The 19,560-nt window shown below is 37.3% G+C and overlaps 1 protein-coding gene across 3 annotated transcripts in view; it reads right to left on the bottom strand.

Moving 5' to 3' along the window:
• Nucleotides 1-19,174, bottom strand: part of FIGN (fidgetin, microtubule severing factor) — a 102,302-nt gene extending 83,128 nt beyond the window's left edge. For 2 of the 3 annotated variants that reach the window (XR_015804887.1, XM_014880880.2), the window contains exons 1-2: nucleotides 18,942-19,079; nucleotides 18,004-18,173 (exon numbers count right to left, since the gene is read on the bottom strand). Coding sequence is in view for 1 of the 3 variants with exons in the window: in XM_014880880.2 (XP_014736366.1) it covers nucleotides 18,004-18,028 (25 nt within the window). In the remaining 2 variants the exon portion in view is untranslated. Of the gene's footprint in view, nucleotides 1-18,003; nucleotides 18,174-18,941 lie in introns of all 3 variants that reach the window. The other variant, XM_014880881.2, reaches the window with a different exon arrangement.
• Between the last annotated feature and the right edge of the window lie 386 nt (nucleotides 19,175-19,560).

The following is a 19,560-nucleotide window of genomic DNA, read 5'->3' as shown; positions in this document are numbered from 1 at the left end:
AGGATACTTGTTTTACATATTTACTACCAAGCACTTGAACAGTCCTCTATTTTATTATAATACTGTTTTCCCCCCCACCCCTCACAACTCCTTCTGGAAGATTTTTTTTTTTTAAATGTACAGCAAATAGTTAAAGCTGCAATCCAATAAAGCATCTAAAATGTCTAGTACAAGAAGAGGTTTCTCCCCCCTCCCTTCATGGACTCAAGTCCATATTCTGAGTGGTATAGCCAATTTTCATATTATTTTTACATAAATGCTAGACAAGCATGTCTGCATTGCTAACCTGGATCATGAAGATGAGAGTGCACAGAATGTACGTGTGCATATGTGCATGTGCATAAACATTTTAGTGGGTGGTCCACCATTTCAGTTCTATTTTACTAGTAAAGTACTGTTTACAAATATGTGAATATTTCCCAGTAGGAAAAAATATATATAGGACTCAGATTACATCAAATCATAAAGCATCTTGTCTCTCAAATCATAAATGCCTTAGCAGAATAAAACAAAACAATGCTCTATTTAGGCATTTCCTTTAAATGTATTGTTCCAGCAAAACCGTATTTAATTAGAGAAACAGCATTTTAAAGGCTACTGCTTTATAACATAGTACTCTTGAAAATGATGGGGGGTTGCAAGTGAAAACACTACTCTCATTTAGCTCTGTGGTTTAAAAAAAAAAAAAGAAAATAAAAGATTACACGTAGACATTTTTTTATTATGGATTGAGACAATGGGGAAATCTTATGTCTTCACTACAGTTCCAAGGCCACACTAATCAGGTGTAATTTTTAATAAACACTGACTGTTTGGTGCTCATTCGAGGTATTTCATTAGGAGGTTATTCATTTAAAATAAATGTTTCAACCACATCAAGCTGTAACCTTTCTTGAAATGTAAATGAATGGTTTAAATGAGAAGATTAATAAAGAAGGGATGTTCCAATTCCAAGCATGGCATGCTATGTATTTTTAAATTTGTCTATGCCAGATGCTGTCAGTCAGAACAAAAAACTGTCCAAGCAGACAATCTGTGCGTCTGAATGTTGATCATGTTGGAAAGTAAAGGGGGAGGGGGGAGAGAGTGTGTCAAGGATTCATGGTCCTTCATCTTTGCAGTAGAGCAAACACGTCTCTCAGTATAACGACAGACAGCTGCTTCCACTTTCTAATGTGCCCTAACTTAGATCACTGAAAGAATTGTCAGCACTCAGAGAAACACACAAAGATAACACAGCCAGCTGCCATGAAGGGGGAAACAGCACAGCTCAGAAGAAATGGGATTTGTTCCATTTGCATGATGCTGGCTCCCTTGGGCCCCTTTCTTTCAAATCCAAAGCACAAAAGACAACACTTAACATATTTGCTTAAAGATGACAACCTCATGTTGATTTCATTTGGATGTAACAGTGTCAGGATTACAGATATAAGAATATATTATATCTGTAACGGAGACTGACAAATGTATCCATCAGTGAAACTGTCTGATTCATCTGCTTATACAGCCATTTTACCATCCCAAGGGTGCCATCTAAGTAGTAACTTTAGAAGACTGAAGGTCTAATTTTATTACACCACATTTCAACCTACTAAACAATATTATTTCTAAAATAGATCATTTTTATTGGAAGTCTCCCTGATGAAAAATCCAGTAGACACCAGAGAATTTATGAACTGTATGGGTCCTTTGAACTCAATATACTGCCCATTTTAAGCAACTTTCTTTGCATACAATCAAAACCTAAACTCAAATAATTGAAATTGAGTTAAAAACACAGATAATAATGGTGCCTATTTTAATATTACCTCATAGTCTGTCATTATTTGAATGTCTGCTGATTGGCAGTCCATTGCTTTTTAGAGTGCTTCTTGTTACAGTTCTGTATCAAGAAAAGTTTCTCCAATAGAAAACCTACAATTAATAATTTTTATTCAGTATACATTGACCAGCTACATAACCTAATTTTCAATTGAGGTTTTCACTGGGCATTCCAAAAGTCACGTGGAAATGACTGAAAGCCAAACACGTTCCTCATCGTATTGCGCTCAGCTGCAGAAACAGAAAACCAAACTAAAGGGCACAGATTTGCAAGATCACAGGCACAGTTTTATGGACTAGCTTCTTTCTTAATCAGATTAAAGAACTGGGCCATGGTCAGACCCCCTCTAGTTTCAAATGCATTGCACGGAGCTGTCTGATGGCACAAGTATCCCCCCGCCATCCCAACACTACCAAATGCTGCACTCTGCATAACGCTCCCTACGTTAACTGCTTTGTCCAGAGGAACTCGAAACTGCTTGTTGCTATCTGCTGCCACCAAGAACTGCACTGTAATTCACTAGATTGAAGTTGTTTTGTAAAATGGAGTTAACTGCTGTACATGGAATTTCAGCACAGCAGATGGTTACCAATCATTATTTTCAATTTGTTTAGTTTCAAGCAATGGGGCTGTTTGGGAGGAGCAGTAAGCAGGACAGGAATGGAGAGAGCAGTGAGGTTAGATGCACTGGCTTGCAATGCAAGTCATGCTAGATGGCATAGCATTAAAAAGAGGAGAAAAAAAGTCTGCTCAGAACTGCAGCAGAGCTAAACAAAAAAAAAAAAAAAAGGCAGGAATAGATAAAAATAGAATTTATATGCAAGTATAGAGAAAATATGAAGAACACAGCATTTGAAAGGGGGCCAATCACCATTCTCTGTTCAAGAGTTATCTTATATTTTAAATATTGGAAATGGACTTGAAAGTTTCCAAAGGTAAATTGTCTTTATTCACATTTTGCCATCATTCACATTTGAATCATGCTCTACTATAAGTCGTTCAGTTGTTGAACGGGAAATGGAAAAGGAACCATTTATGGACAAGTGCACATGAGCAGAAATTAAGCTGTAAATATCTGGGCTGGGCCATTATTGTAGTCAAGAAACATCTGGGGCTGAAGCTGAAGCTAGGCCCCACTCCTTCTGTGTTCATGTAATTGCTTAGATGATTTATAACTTAGTGTCTATTAAAAATGATTTAAAGAGAGATTTGGAGCCTGAATTTTAAAATCAAGGTGGCTTTGCTCATGCTTTCATTTGTTCAAGAGTGAAAAAAAATTCTTTGCTGTGTTTCTCCCCTGTCCTATGTTTAAGGGGTATAACGTTCCACCACAAGGACAAAATTCACATTTTTCTAAATTCAGACAAAAGACATGACACACACACTTCCAGCAATCAAACTCAGTGACCAGTCATTCAGCTTACATTGGACTTGCTTGGTACTTTAGTATTCCCCATGAAAATTGACTTTGAATTATTTTCCCAACATTTTTTTTCTTTTTTCTTTTTAAATCCTATAAACTGTATCAGTACATTCACCATATTTGTTTGTTCCTGCTATTTTGAACCATCCAAAAGTCAGTTAGCTCTGCCTGCCACCACGATGCCACAGGTGATGTGGGCAGGGGCTCCTCATCAGCACCCAGGCACTGTGTCCCTTACAGGAACATTTCTGGCTCTAGGACTTGCTTGCTTTCCCCCACTAACTTCAATACAGACTGAATTTGTTTTGGCTTTTAGAACAAGCTGTAAAAGCCATGAATTTGACAGGGTGGAAGAGAAAAGCTGAGGATATTTGGGTTTGGAGGACAAAAATAAGGTATATACTTTGTGATGTCAATCCTCTACTAGCAATTAGGAAAAAAGAATGCTCCCTCTCAGGCAGAACAGCAGGCCCAGTGTCTGACTGTAAACAACTATACCATCAAAAGAACTTGTTTATTTAAGACTGAACAGATACCTTATGTATATTTCCAACCTATTTCCATGACAGTAGAAGCTTATTCTAAGAATACACCTAACCCTGCAGAGATCAGGTTTGTAAAGGAATTGACCATGTCACTGTCCAAGTGTTACACCTCCTTTTTTCATTGAGGTTTCAGTACGTTGGGCAGTTTTACTGCAGAGCTCCACCCCACAGTGTGGAATGATCAACCAAGTTTGCAAACCTGGGTGTGTGCCAAGGTTGAAGTGACACACTAGTGACTGTCTCAGCCCTCTGGGAAAAAGTGGATTAGATGAATCACCAAACAATGTCACAGTCATTTCTCCAGTAAGTTAACTGTCTGTTGGTCACAGGTGATGAAGACATAAAAGTTTGATGGAGCACTTCCACAGATTGTACACTGTTTTGGAAATTTTTCCCCTGCATCTCCATAAACTGTCATTATTCTTAGGCTAACAAAAACTCTTTGACGTTTGAAGGAATGAAAAACTTGGCAAATGGGATTGTTTCAATATGGGAACATACTACCTAAATATTCCAAACTGTTAACAGGTTGTTGTCAAACTTCCCCAACAAAATTTGTTCTAGTACCACCCATAAAGTAGATACCATACACTTCATAAACCAAAAAAATTATTTTAATTCTTTTTGAAGAAAAGGTTAGGAAATGGGAACTGACCATAGCAAGGTAAACTACAAAATAAACAAGACCACAAACTTCCTCCATTTGTATGTTGCACAGAAACACAGAACCCAACAATGACATAAAGCTTTATTGCTCATCATTAAATATGTAGCTAAAATGCTGTATTCATGCAATTTCTCAAACAGAAATTGCCCAGCTTATACCACTACTAAGAATAGTTGTCTATGTCTTTAATGACACTATGCAATGAATTTTAAACCTGATTGCTAATAGTGATATACTAAAGTAGAGAATCAGTGAATTGGAGAACAAGTATGACTTCACATAAATATCAACATTAGTAATATTAATCTATAGGAGAATAAAAGCTGTAAAATGGCATCTCACAAAAGAAAAGGGTTGAGCAATTGAACCTAGGTGACTGCAGTAGCATTATCTGGGTTTAATCCCACCTGGATTGTTTATTATCCAGATTTTAGTACATAATTGTGGAAGTCTCAAATGCTCTGCACTGGGTTCTTTACTTGTAGTCTTTACTACAGGAAAGAGCAGTGTATACCTAAAGAAATGTTTCTACCAGGTGAAGACATATCTGCAAGTCAACAGTATAATGGATTTGAGTCTACTTTCATAAAGATCACCACTAGGGAGGAAAAAAAAAAAAAAAACAAATAGAGAAACATTCCCCAGATTAAAGAAGCAAAACGAAAGAAAAAGAAATCACTGTAGCAAAACTCCAGGAATAATGAGGAATACAGACTTTTTAACACAACACAAGGGCAATTCTCGCTCTAGGTGCCAGCATTAAACTTGTGCAGATGATTGTGTGGGTGAGGGTCTGGCAGAGGAGATTACTGCTGTGCCCTCTAGAGGCTGGATGTCTGGCCAAGGAACTGCTCAGCAGCTACCGAAATACAGTGGAAGTGACCAGCACTAGATGTGCAAGTACAGCCTCTTGGTCTTAACCCTGCCTCTGTGAAACTCCTTTGTATTTGAAATGCAGTTAAACAGAAAAATAGTGAGCATTTAAACCACAGAAAACTGCTATACTGTATGGTTTTACTGACATCTCTACCATATCTTATGTACTCTAATACATTGTAAGCATTAATACAGCAAACCAAACCTCTAAAGGATTCCTGTCAAGTATAAATACATGCATAAACAGAAGATATAATTGAAAAAGGCTTTGCTTAATGAGCTCATGGGTGCTTTGGCACAGTGCATAAAATGTAGATTTAAAATTTTAAGATGATACATCAATTCCCATAGTTGAACTTTGGAATCGACATAAGAAAATAAAATCTATTCAACATTAGTTCAGTAAGTTATTCTTACTCTAACATAGAGACACACCGTACAAATAACAACAATGAATTTTGTTATCACCCACCAGAGTACTCATGAATTCTGGATTTTTTAAAGGCAAAAATATCTCAGGGTAAAACTAGGGTCCCATTTTGCATTGGCAGGAAGTAAAAAGCTCTAATATACCTAGTCAATCATACACTAGTTGAAACACAGTCCACAGAGCACTTAATAACTCAGCCCAACAAACATACCACCAAGTGGAATTTGGCGGACAGATGCAAATGGATAAATTTGTTTTCCTTAAACCATACATGATTTTTATCCTTATTATCTTACTACTGATAAGTAAGTCTTACTACAGCTAACTAGGAACTTTCTTGCCTGAAATCTAGCATTGAACTACCCATACCATTTCAGAAACCATACACTAGTAAATTATATTACAACAGCAATCCCTCCTGAAAATCATTATCCTATAAGAAACATGCATATATAAGGTTTCACTTCCTTCAGTGCCTTCTTACCACATAATGAACATACTAATAGCTATGCAGTCAGTTTTTTGTTTTAAGAATTTAGAAAATATCCCAATTTGATACCAGGGGTTTTTTTCTGTTTGATATGGCAAAAAAAGAAACACCAGAAGAAAAACAGTTATTTTCTCCTCTAAAAATATAATTAAATGATAAGTTAGTATCTTTCATGAAAGCTTCATTATTGCAACTTCACTATACCTATTCATACTTCATTTTCTTGTAGAAATTACATTATACAACGTGGCATATAATCAGTTCTGAGTGGGGGTAGGAGAGAACCAGTCGTTAACTACGACTAAAATGACCAGTTTTCCAGTGCAGTTGTCTTCTAATTAAATTAAGTGTGAGGCACGGTCATTGAGATGTGCTATAATGACTTGCTTGGAAATATTTTTCCCTTTTTGCTTTTTTTTCCCCCTTTTGCTTATCGGAATACCTTACACCTTTCAAAACTAGAACAGCGTAGTGGCAGGGGGAAGAGAAAAAAATGCTTTTGGCAGATGCCATGCCAAGCCACGTATTACTCACCATCCTTCCACCCACAGTCAGGAATGCAGCTCATCTATTTCTTAGCTCTTTCCACTAACTCAAACACTCAGTACTGCACCTCAATTGCTTTTTCAAAAAGACAAGCCACTTAATGACAAAGTAGGCTGCCATTTTATTAGCAGCAAAATAAATACAGCTGTAGTGCTCAACGCTGCATCAAGCGAAAGTGATGCCTGTATTTACTCTCAGCTGTTAGGGATTACACCCAAACCCGGTTCTGTTCCAGAACAGCTTCCATCTGACAATGCCAGTACTGTAGCCTGGAGATGAGATTGAGAGAGGCTGGCACCCCAGAAGCGTGTTAAGTGGGCACAAGTTTTTCCTCACTTTATGGTTAGTATTTTCTATAAGATCTGACTTAGAGAAGAAATAACTTACCAGGGACTTTTATCTTTACAATAAATGACTACAGGTCACCTGGTAGAGGACACAAAAGATATTGAAGTGATTATAGCCTTGATGTTAGTCAGAAGATAGAATTACATGTGTGTTGGTAGGGATGTCAGTAAAACCACGCAGAATTGCAGTTTTCTGTGTTTTAGAAGCTCACTATTTTTCTGTTTACTACATTTCAAATACAAAAGAGTTTCACAGTGGCAGGGTAAGACCAAGTGGCTGGGAACGAAGAGGGGGGTGCTGGGGGATGCAGGTAGGCAGAGAGAACAGGGCACAGAATGGCTTTGAAAAGCCAGGAAGGAGAGATTCTGTTTCTCTGCAATGGGTTTGTATCAGCCACGCTTAAATAATGGTATTGCAAATTAAGGCCCAAGGGAATTTGGAGCATACAAGTAGGCTTTTGTTCTCCAAACCCCAAAAGGTATATGGGAGATTTGAGGGTTTGTTTCCATTTAAATGGCATATGTATTTCTAAACAATAAGTTAAACTTTTTTGCTCTTTTTATTGTACAGCCTTGCTGATTCAGTACCTGTTAGGAAAGATATTATTCCCAACCAATATAGCAACAACTCTTTCAAGTAACAATTATCTATTACTGTACTTATCACTTTCATTTACTTGCCTTCAGAACTTCTGAACAAGAAAGAAAGCAACAAATCTAATGTAATAAACCTCACAGGGAGTGGGGGAGGAGGATGGGAGGCGGGAGAAGCAACAGATCGAAAGAAGAGTGCGGGCAGAAGTCATTTGAAGGGGTGCACGCTTTCCAGTGTAAACACAGAAGCTAATTAGTATGTTGTGATTTTAAAACATACTCTGTTATCAGAAAGCAAAATAGAAATCCGCACTAAAAAAAACCATCTTCTGAAATCTTTAAAGCGGGTGGACAAAAACATAGGCACACACAGACAATACACCTCTACTGCCCCCACTCCACACACACGTACAGATACAAAATTGGGTTAGTTTTCTGTAAATAGGCTTAGCTCCTGTAAATATATCTCAGGATTTTAGGTGTACTTTTTCACACTGTAAGGTTTCTATACAAAACCAGTTTAATCTAACTGCCTCTGATTATTATTAGAAACTCATTATTTGAGGACATCTATCTTTACAGTAACTATGCATCATTAAGGAGCACAATGCCCATAATTGTTTAAAAAAGCCATGAGGGGGAGGGGGAAGGGAGAAGGATCATGAAGAGGGAGAAGATAACTAAGGAAGATTTTGCAATTAGAACAGCATTATCTACTCTGCATTTTGCTCCTTGGAATACCTATACAGTAACAAACAGTTAAGTTTCCTCTGAGCAAAATCACAAATGAATCATTCCTTATACCTTTATTAATGCACGTATTTTTGTCCTGATGAAATGTGTTTTTGCAACTACCAGGAAAAATCAAAAGCTGTTTCTTCTATCATATAGCATTAATACCTCAAGAGGGAGATTGGACATTTAAGAAGTACAAATAAAGCTAATGCCTACCATTTTCTGGGGAAATTCCTTATAACACCTAGCTTCTAAAATTTGTTGCACACCTGCATATGCAAAGTCAATAGAAATTGCAGGGACTGTGCCTCTAATAACGAAGCACCCAAAAGTGGAAAGCTGAATTACACTTTCTGAGATGCAATACTATTCGTGATGTTATCTCAGCCACTCAGACCCTTCAAGCTCAAAGTGCAGCTGTTATACTGCTTCGAAACAGAGAGAACAGTCACTTTAGCCAAAAAGGACTTGCCTGTCATGAATGAGAGTAGTGAATTCTACAATTTCTAAGCAGATGACATCCTGGGGAAGCAGGGGTGGGGTGGTGTTTGCTAATTACTCAATAACAAAACTAACAAAACATCTTTCCTTAATTAGTGCTGAAAATTACTCCAAATAAATACTAGTGTCAATTTGTTATTGTGTACCGTATGGATAACATATCACATTATAACTGTATATTTCTAACTAGTGAAAACTTCAAAAATGTCATGCATTAAGGCACTGTTTATTCAGTCTCTATAAGCACATGATGAGATATATTTTATCTACAGTTCATAGTGAGATATATTTTACCTACATCTAACTTTAAAACACAAAGGCTTCTGAGATTTACTGAACCATGTGTTTCAACAAATATATTCTCTGCATGTTAAGGTGTGCCTTTGATATGGCTGCCACACTGACAAATGCTGGGAACTGAATAATGACAAGTGCCTCATACCCCTCGTTATGTAGGGTTTCCTGACATTAATCCGAGTAACATTGCTTGATGGGATGACCATGGTTACTCATCATGGCTCATGTTACCACTAAAGTTTTTTAAACTCAAAGTGGAAAAATAAATCGCTGTTGTAGTATAAAGAATGCCCACACAGGACAGGAGTATGAAATACGATGAATGAAAGTCAAAGAACAAAATGAAAATCAATGATTAAGGTTAATTGCAGCATGAACAGTTTCCAAAATATACTTATTACAGCTTTTATTAAAGGCAAAGAGCAAGAAATAAAAAATTATCAGAAATTCTTTGAACACATGAAAAATTATTATCTTTAAAATGAAAGATCTGCTTATTTATAGTATGCTCAATACAGTACCACTATAGTTATGAAGTGAATATAAAGCCTTATGGTATAATGATCTAACATCAGTAAACAGAAAACCACTTACTTTTGTCTATCAAGTGTTCATTTAGTTGAAGAGCTAATAATTTTCGTTTCTTCCATATTAAAAATAACTGAATGCCGATGGTTTAAATCTGATGACTTTTAAACCCACAAGTTTTCTGATTGAATGGAGGTATCGAGTTCAAAAATTATCACAGGTGACTAAGTCTATATTTTTATACAAAACACCACAGACTATTTTAATTTTAATTTCTTTGCTTTAATAAGGCAGATGACCTATCAGCTGAGCTTAAAGATCTTCAGCAAACTCCATATGTATATCAAATAAAACAATTTCATATAGTGCAAAACAAATTAATAAAAACATTGTCCAAACTGAGTTTTCACACAGCCACATTTCACTGTTATTTTAGAGCTGCAAGGGGAAACAGAATTGTATCCACATACTAAGACTATATTTCTACAATACTTTATATAGTCATGTGGTCCACAAATGCCAACAACAAGGGACTGAAAATAGGATCAATTCTTTTCTTTCTCAGAAACAATCTTGTAAGCATCTGAGTTCCCAAAGACATAAAAGAATAGTTACTTTTCTGAGATCTTTTGATATTGCTCTTCATGGTGGAGCCATCCACAAGTGATGGGAAAGATCTCTTTTGAAAGTAAATGGTGCTCCTTCAAATGTGTTCAGAAACATCTTTGCTGCTCCTTTCTCTGTTTCTCAAGTTTAACTTGAAAAGGATGCTTGATTTTTTAAAATTTGGTTTAGGTATCACAATGGGATACCTAATATCAGTCAGTGCTTGCAAACCTTATTCTTCCAGCATAGAATCTAGCTGTTTCTTTCTCTGTGTCAACACAGGAGGCTGAAGTAATCAGATAGGTCTAAAGAACACAGAGGATGTTAACCTGCACTTTCTCAGAATCTGTGATGAGTAGGTTCATACTTTGAACATGACCACACTGAGCCAAAAGGCATATAAATAGCTACTTCCACCTAAAAGCATAGATATCACAGCAGTTTGTGCAGTAGGGCTATCAGTTCATAATATTTTAAATGTCAATATTGATACTATTGTCATGGTTTAATAATCTCTGCCTATAATTTTATCATTCCCATCCACCCTCTGCTGTCATTCAGTAATATAAAGTAATTGTTGGCTCTTCCCCTCACCATGTCTCCAGAACACAAGCACACAAAATCAGTTGTACTGTCTAGGAATATTTTTGCAACACTACAGTTTTCAGTTTTATTAAGTGATAATTCAAGCTCATTGTATAAATGCTTTATTAATGACTTGCTTGTATGCTAGAATGGAAGAGACAAAAAGGAAAAAAATCTCACTCAGATTACAATAGGGATGTTGTTTCCAACATATTAAAAGGCAAACAGCTGTTATTCTAAATCAGACAAAAAAACCAAAAAAAAACCAACAAACAAAAAACAAAACAACTTGAATGAAAACATGAAGATACGTTCCTGCCACAAACCCCTGTGACCCAACAGGTTCAGCCCTCTCTCCCATCTCCTCTCAATATTCATTTTCAAATTCCCTTCAGATTAGCAGGAGTTACACAAACATGCTTTAATGTGTCCCTTAAGCATTTTATCACACCGAGGAAGAGAAACAAAAAGTTCAATTGTGACCTGTATCAGAAAATCATTCATTCAGATCTTGCTTAATTAGATGTGAGACTCCTATCTTAGTTCATGAAGTTTGACCACAGTATGCTCTTACTGCTAAAGTAATAATGCAAATAAGATACATATTACTCAAACCAATTTATCATCACCAATCTATAACCAGCTTGACATATGCACACATTCTAAAATATCACAGAAAATAAACTGTGGCATACATCTTCATACATTGAGCAATTCATCTACATAAGGTGAGCCACATGCTTTAACAAAGAGTACAGGACAGATTAAAAGCAGAATACAGAAGGGCTAAAAACAGACAACAGAAAATCCAGGCAATACATGATTTCAAGGAATCTGGAACAAAAACATACTTACATCACCGAAGTTTGTTATCATATCAAAATAATCTCAGTCTTTTGTCCACATACCTTTCCGTTTTTTTGAAATTTAACTAACATGCTAGCAGTAGCTACACTATAAAAGAAGTGAGAAAAGAGTTTCTCAGTTACAGTTAAATAATATGACTGGTAATTGCTATTTCAGTATTGCATGGCATATCAGACTACACATTTAATAGACTATTATGGAAAAAAAAAATTAACCAGTGGCACAACAGTCATCTGTAGCTGCATTATTTTTAATTATAACCAAGACACATGAAACTTTTTCCCCTCTGCAGAAAAATGGTTTAAAGAAGAAAAGTTTTAGTCCATTATTCAAATAATGTATGGCTGCTCTTTCTATTGTACAAATACAATAGCTTTTGTAGTAAGGAGTGTTGCTTATATGATTAAAGAGAGAGTTGAGTGTTATGATATGTTTGACAGGTACCGTTCCCAGCACTATCGGAGCAGACACACAATACTGTTATTACCATTCTGTGTGTGCCGATACCTCATAGCAACAGAGCTCGGCAAAACGAAAGCAGAGACTCCACATTTTCATCACTGCAGACCTCCTTAATCAGTGGTGCTTTCTGCAGATAACACTTTTTTGTATTCTTCCCATTCCCAAACTGACCTGTCAAAGCCCAATCTCTCCCTCAGTTTCTCAAGGTTTTGGTAACCAAGACTGACCAACTATTTCTCTCTCCATTTTCCCTCACTTATCACACAGCGAGGCCAACCCCAACATGTATTTAGAAGCAATAGTAGTGAAGTCCACTTATGCTTAGTAGATTGCTGCAAATACAAATTATCTTCTAAGAAACATTAATATATATATATATATATATGCATTATTTTTAACATGTCAATCGAGGGGATGGCAGGTACAATTATTAAAGGACTGAAAGATTTAGGGTTCCTTTGACCTCCATTACACCTCCAGCATAGGATTCCCTGCTCCTTGAAGGATAAGATTGTATTTGTCGAACCTACAGTAACATCTGGCAAGTGGTTGTCTCTTGTTTTTCTCTATTAGCTACCATCCTTTAAAGGAATGCAGTTTCATCAGCTTCATTAAGGGAGATCTATATGTTGTTTTGATTGAGAGATCTACTTTTTTTTTTTTTAAGAAAAAATAGAAATTGAATGATCTTAAGGAATTTTCTTTATACCCGCATTTCTCACACACTCTATAAAAATATCATTGACATAGGGTGAAAAGGTCGCATACCTCACCGAAATGGAGCCAAGTACTCCCGTAAGGTTTTTCACCTGGAAAATATCCCTTTAACTAATTCTACGTATTGGATTTTTAAAATTATTACTATTTTAGGGGAAAAAAAAAAACAAAAACAAAAAACAAACCTATGGGCCTTTTCTCAGCTAAGAGTTCCCTGAAGTCATCTTTTCCCATAAGGAAGATAAGTTTTCACTTAGAGGATAGCATCTCTAGCAGCAAGATTTTAATACTCTGCAACAATATCAGGGATACGCAATCCTGAATTTACGGCTCTTCAAATTGCTTTTATAGCTATACTATTCATTTTGGATCAGATCCTTATCTAAAATTCCATACATCCATAATATCTAATTTAAAACAGCTTCCAATGACTCAAAGAACAATACTGAGAAAAAAAAAAAAAAAGCCACCATAACCAAAACAAACAACAATCAAACAAAAAAGCCACAGTGGTCCAGATTCTGGGAACTGTAAATTATTGTATCTTTTTAAAGCTAAATATTTTTTACACCAGTTAAGGATTGGGCCCCATAGGCACAACGCCACTTCAAACTTCATTTTTTTCACCTCCATAGTACTGCTTCTTATCTGCTCTGCTAGTAATACATGAGAATTTCTAATTAGCTTATTCCAAATTCTTTTTACAGTTATTTTTATGTCTTATCAATAACTGAAAAGGAAAAAAAAGTGCTGATTTATCAATTAATCAAGCTTTATGGACATACAATATTCCTCAATACTTCAGAAATGTCTGCAGAACAATTTCCTCCAATCATAAGATCAATGAATCAATGTAAAACCCCAGTAATTAAATTTATCAACTCGGTATCAATACATCCAGCACTTTATGAAAGTATTGTGTGAAGTTTTTTCTGTTAACAGATATATTGATTGAGGGCAAAGAGCCAAATATTTCTATTATTAGATCTGGGGATGCAAGATCAAAACTCAGTCTGTCATAAACAACATACAAGTGTTTTATATAGACAGATCTCATGCTGATTCTGTACCATTAAACCCACTCCTAACAAGCAGATAAGCCTATTAATTGATGATTAAGACTACAGAAAGATCAGTCATTATATTCAATGCTTCTTGTATGCATTCATTGAATAAACTTATTGACAGGAACCACACAGAATAATTCTCCTCTATGAATTATATTTTAAAAAGAAACAGAGTAGCTAAACAACAGCAGATTCCAAACCTTGTTCATGCAGCATAAAATAGCCTTATTAAATTTTGAAACTAAAGCTTTGTAATTTGAAAGAGATTCTCTCTCCATCGTATATAGCAGTTATTAATAGAGAGGTAAAAAATAAAGCCCAAAGATGACATATCTAATAAGAGCCATCATAAAAAAAAAACCAAAAAAAACAAAAAACCAAAAACACCATCCAAGTGTTTTACAGTTCAAATTTTAAAGGGCTAGTATACAAACTATTCTGGAATATATTTTTAGTTGTTATCCCTTACTACATACGCATAAGCAAGTAGGGCACAAAAGTTCATCAAGTGCCATTTTTCAATTATAAGAAAAAAACGTAGTAGAGCTTTTTATCAAGAAAATAAACCACAAAAAATGTTTGGCTCTGCTTAACTATAAAAACGCTTAAAGAACAGCTAATGACATAAGACTAGCCATTTTCTCCCATGAACTGTATGATGAAAATATCAATAATAAGACACTCTTCATATTTCTAAAATACTGCTACGATAAGCAAACATCCCTGTACTTTCACAATGTTGCAATAAATAAAAACAATTTGATCTCATAGTGAAGGTATCTTATTATGACGGGAGGAAATAAAAACAAAACCCCCAAACCCACCAGATTCATGTAGGAGTCACATCCTGTTACAAACATCAAACAACAATGAGCCTTTATTACCATGCTATGATTCCTTCATTTCAAACATGATTAATTAGCAACTATAACACTCACCAAAACTCCCACCACTCTGCTGTTTGCTGCCTATTTTCAAATGGGTCTCTATCAAGTATTCATAAGCAGTGTTAGTCTCATTTACGACACTGAAGAAAAGAAGTCAAAGCATCCTGCTTTAAGGAAGATTTCACTCATACCCTAGCCAAAAAAAAGCACAGAAAAGAAAACAGAAACCCAACAACAACCAAACACCAAACCCCTGTTCCTTCAAAGGGATCCCTTTTTAATCCAAACACAAACTTTATGCAAAATGAAAAACTTTTTTAGTGAAGTTGCTAAACAATTTAAATGGTTGAAAATAAAGAAAGATAAAAGATCAGTTTTAGACTTTGTTTTGGTCTTTTTGGGTTTTTTTACTTGAAACCTCAACTTTACATTCAATTTTAAATACACTGCTCCTGTTGAGAATGAAAACATGGTTCGTGTGCTAAAAATGGATAGAAAAAGAGAATCAGAAAGGGAAGACACACTTAGCAGTACTCAAGATGTTTTAAGCTATGCAAACAGATACCCTCAAATGTACCTTACTTGCAATAAACATTACTTTGGCAGTAAAAGAAACTTTGCTTCACAGGGATGAGAGGTGGAAACTGAGATTACAAATAGAAGAAACAAGACTGAGAGGAGAGGAAAAAAATTGCCTTCTCAAGTAGAACTCTATAAATACCATCAAAAAGACAACAAAAAAAGGTTCCATTTGGAAGCAACAGATGTATTCCTAAGCAAGAAAATATCCCCGACGAAATAACACAGAGAGAGAGTCATACAAACAGGATCTTTAGAAGCATGAAAAGAAATTGCCTGTGTGGCAAAGCTAAAGTTTCCATGTGAAAATAAAAATTAGGTAGAAGATCCGATACCTCCTTAGTTTACCAGCTCTTATATCAGAGATACTTGATTTTGTCACGCCCAGAGTAGAGCAATTTTTAAGTGCAAATCAGTTCCACTCTCTCCAGCTTTCTCAATTTTATAAATTTGGGATCAAAAACATCAAAGCAGCTTCCACTTCGGACCTAACTTTTAGAGGATCAATGTGACAAGTCACTGCTTGATAGATGTTTCTCTTGATAAACGACTTGTTCAAAAGAGACATTGTAGCTTTCATTTCCTGACCACAACACACTTTTAATTTGCAACAGCAGAGCTGCTCGAGTGTGACTAGTTCCCACTTTCCAGTCTTTCAGGACTGTGGCACTGTCAGGCCACATGCAAGGGCAAAACAAAAACTCAGAAAGAGATGAATTTGCAGAAAGAATTTTAGCAAAACTTTTCCTCAAACAGGAACCCGATTGTATTTGATTTCTCCTAACAGTGGGCTCTTAAATCCCCCCTTCCCATCACCCTCAATCCTTAACGTTTAAGGAAAGCAAGGAAAGAGAGAAGTCATATTGGAAATATATACTTAAGCACCATAGAATATATAGAGCTGCCTAATAGTATCATGTTTATTATACATACATATATTACTGCTACTATAATTATTATTATTATCTGGGAATTGCATTTAACAGTCCAAACCATCCACACCATCCAATTTCAGCTCTCAGCATACTGTCCGATTCCCGATTTAAAATTTATAAATGTAATATCCTCCTCATCACAAGCAGCAGTCCAATCTGCTCTGAATATATATTACAGCTTTAACATCACAGAGGGAAATCTCCCATCTGGCAATCACATTTGCTCCAACAGCTCTAGAAAAAAAAAAAAAAAAAAAAGAAAAAAAAAATGTTCCGCTCTCGCTTGCTTGCTCTTCTCCTTAAAACATTTCTCAGAGCAAATTATGTGCATCTAAAATAAACAGTTGCCTTATTGATCGTTCCAAAGTCAACAAGTTCTAAATGCAAAATGCAATCAGATCATTCCCATCATATAGCACCTGGGATATGTTTAGCAATACAGTCACCTACAACACCAAAATAGGAATGTACATTGTGCAACTGCTCTCTCAATTTCTTTCTTGCATTCAGATATGTTATTACGAGATCATCAGCCACACACGCCAGACCTCCCCCTTATCCCAAACACGCACACACACACATGCACACTCTCTCCATCCTTATTTGTTACTATCACACACAATTAAAAGTGAACATACCCCCTTTTTTGGCTGCACAAAACAGACTAATAGTCACTTTTGTTGTTACTTCCTTAGCCTTAACTGCATACCTAGAGGTGCTTCTACTGCACCACACGGAGCTCTATTGAAATTCCCCATGCTCCATTTTATCTGACTTTTTTTGGAGGAGGGGGCAGCGTGGGGGGCTGGAGAGTGACCATTAAAATGAAGACAGTTTCAGCACCTGATTATTTCATTCTGTTAAGCATTGAGAGCAGAGCAGTGTGAATTAGACACTTGTAAACTGAGCATAAAATACTCCTTATTAAATCGTATTACGAATTCGGCCACAACAGTAATTTTGTTTGTTTACATGCAAAACATTCCCTCACCCCACGTCAGCTAGAATCTCTAGCAGATGATTACACTGGAAGTAAGAGAGGGAAAAGCAGCTTGAGTTTAAATAACTACTAAAAAAATGCTAGTTTGCAAAAGGAAAAGATGCATTTTAGGCATGTATGCATGAACACATAGATGTGTAGGTGTATATATTCATTGCTACACGTTTTTGCCCTCTCCACTCCCCGAGTTTTACTAATTTACATACCATTGGAGTTCAGTGGTGTGTATAGTGCACTGCTGGTAACATGCAACTTCAGGTTTTACAACTGAGATCAATACAATGGACAAAACTAATGCCATAATCAAAGCAGAAACGATAAACAAATGATAGCAAGAGAAAAAAATTGCTTATATATACACAAGAAAATATACTATTAAACATTAGGTATTTAATGTACAAAATATTTGCATGCAGAGTCCTCGGTGCGTTATCATGCTATTTAAATTTGTCTTTGCTATTTAGATGCAAAGGAAGTAGATCCCAAAACGGACATACCATAAACACTGGTGCTACTGATCATTTCTTGCTGGCAGCACAAAAAGCTGAATTGGATTTTTCACAGGCAGGAATTCCAAAGGTTGCTTTTCATTAAAGCCACTTTTCCTCTCAGCTATCAAATGTCACTGCCTTGAAACGTGGGCCCTTTCGTCAGGTATTCATTTAACCTACATGCATATAATTAAGTGGGAAAGCAACATCAACAAAAAGGGGATCTCAGATCACAAGAGAAGAAAGAAAGGGGGGAAAAAAAGCACATGACCAGGAATGCAAGTCCATGTCAATTTCACTCACTCCCATTGAAACTAACAAGAGCTCCAGGGAGGATAGTAATAGGATCAGTGGATTGTATATACCATTAAATTATACATCTTTCTCTCCCTCCTGAGCCAACAATACGCCCACCACGCTGTACCCCCTCCAAGATGATGTGCTTACATTTTACTGCAACAGCTCCTCTGACATATTCGTGCTTCCCCCCCACCCCAGCCAAGACATAGCAATTTAAACCTAACTTTTGTTCTGCGAGATTCTTATTTGCACTTATTTGGTCAGAAGTTAGTTGCCTCCATGTCCAGACCCGCGTTACCTGCAGTTTATTATTTTCAAAGCAACTTAAAAATAAATCCAATTAAGAGGAGGAGGAGGAGGTGAGGAGGGAGCTTGCAATCGCGAACTCTTAATCTGCCTACTATTGTTGGCAATGATCAAGGAGGAAAAACCATGCACTGCGATTGTATATCTGTACTTTCAAGACTACGATCAGGCAAGCAGACCGGAGTGCTTAGTATTAGAAAACGACCGCAAATTAGGCAAAATATTTAGGGCACGAACAGGCGATTAATACGCGACTGTGTCGGAGATCTTTAAGATTAAATAAAATTTTAAACGATGGTAGGGAGACTGGAGGGGGGGGGAGAAAAAGATCCTCTTACCTGGAGATTTGGTAGAAGAACCCGATAGGTTAGAGTAGCATCGATCCGATGTGTTTGCTGATGAATGGGGGCTCGGGTTAAGTGAAGGTGCCTGTGATTTGAAATCATTCCAAGTTTTTGAAGGGAAGACTGACTGCAGCCTCTGCCATGTTGGAATTTCAAACCCAAAACAGCTGCTTTGCAAGGAGCCAGCATGCCAGCAGCTGGACGCCTGCGCAGAGCGCCGCCGAGCCAAATTCAAATCACTTTCACGCGAAGAGCCAAAGATCAGTTTTCAAAGGGGGAGCGGCGCGGGGGGCGGGGGCGCTCCGCGGTCCTGCGCGCCGGGGCCGCCGCTTCCCGCGGGGGCCGGCGGGGTGTCCGCGCCGCGGCTCCGCTCCCTCTCCCCGGGGCGGCGGGACGGGGACGGGGGCAGGAGCAGCGGCAGTGGGCTCCCTCCGCGGCAGCGGCGGCGGCGGCGGGGCTCCCCTCGGGAGCGGCGGCGCGGGGCTGGGGCCGGGGCCGGGGCCTAGCGGCGGCCCGTGCCCGCGGGGCAGGCGGGCGGGCTCCGGCAGCGGAGGATCCCCTCGGTAGCGGCGGCCTCCGCTCCGCCGCGGCCGCACCGCGTCTCTCCGCCTGC

Source organism: Sturnus vulgaris, chromosome 7 (genome assembly GCF_052056855.1).
Source record: "Sturnus vulgaris isolate bStuVul1 chromosome 7, bStuVul1.hap1, whole genome shotgun sequence".
NCBI classification, from domain to species: Eukaryota; Metazoa; Chordata; class Aves; order Passeriformes; family Sturnidae; genus Sturnus; species Sturnus vulgaris.
The sequence above is the reverse complement of the archived record's forward strand: the minus strand, read 5'-3'. Positions and strand labels throughout refer to the sequence as shown.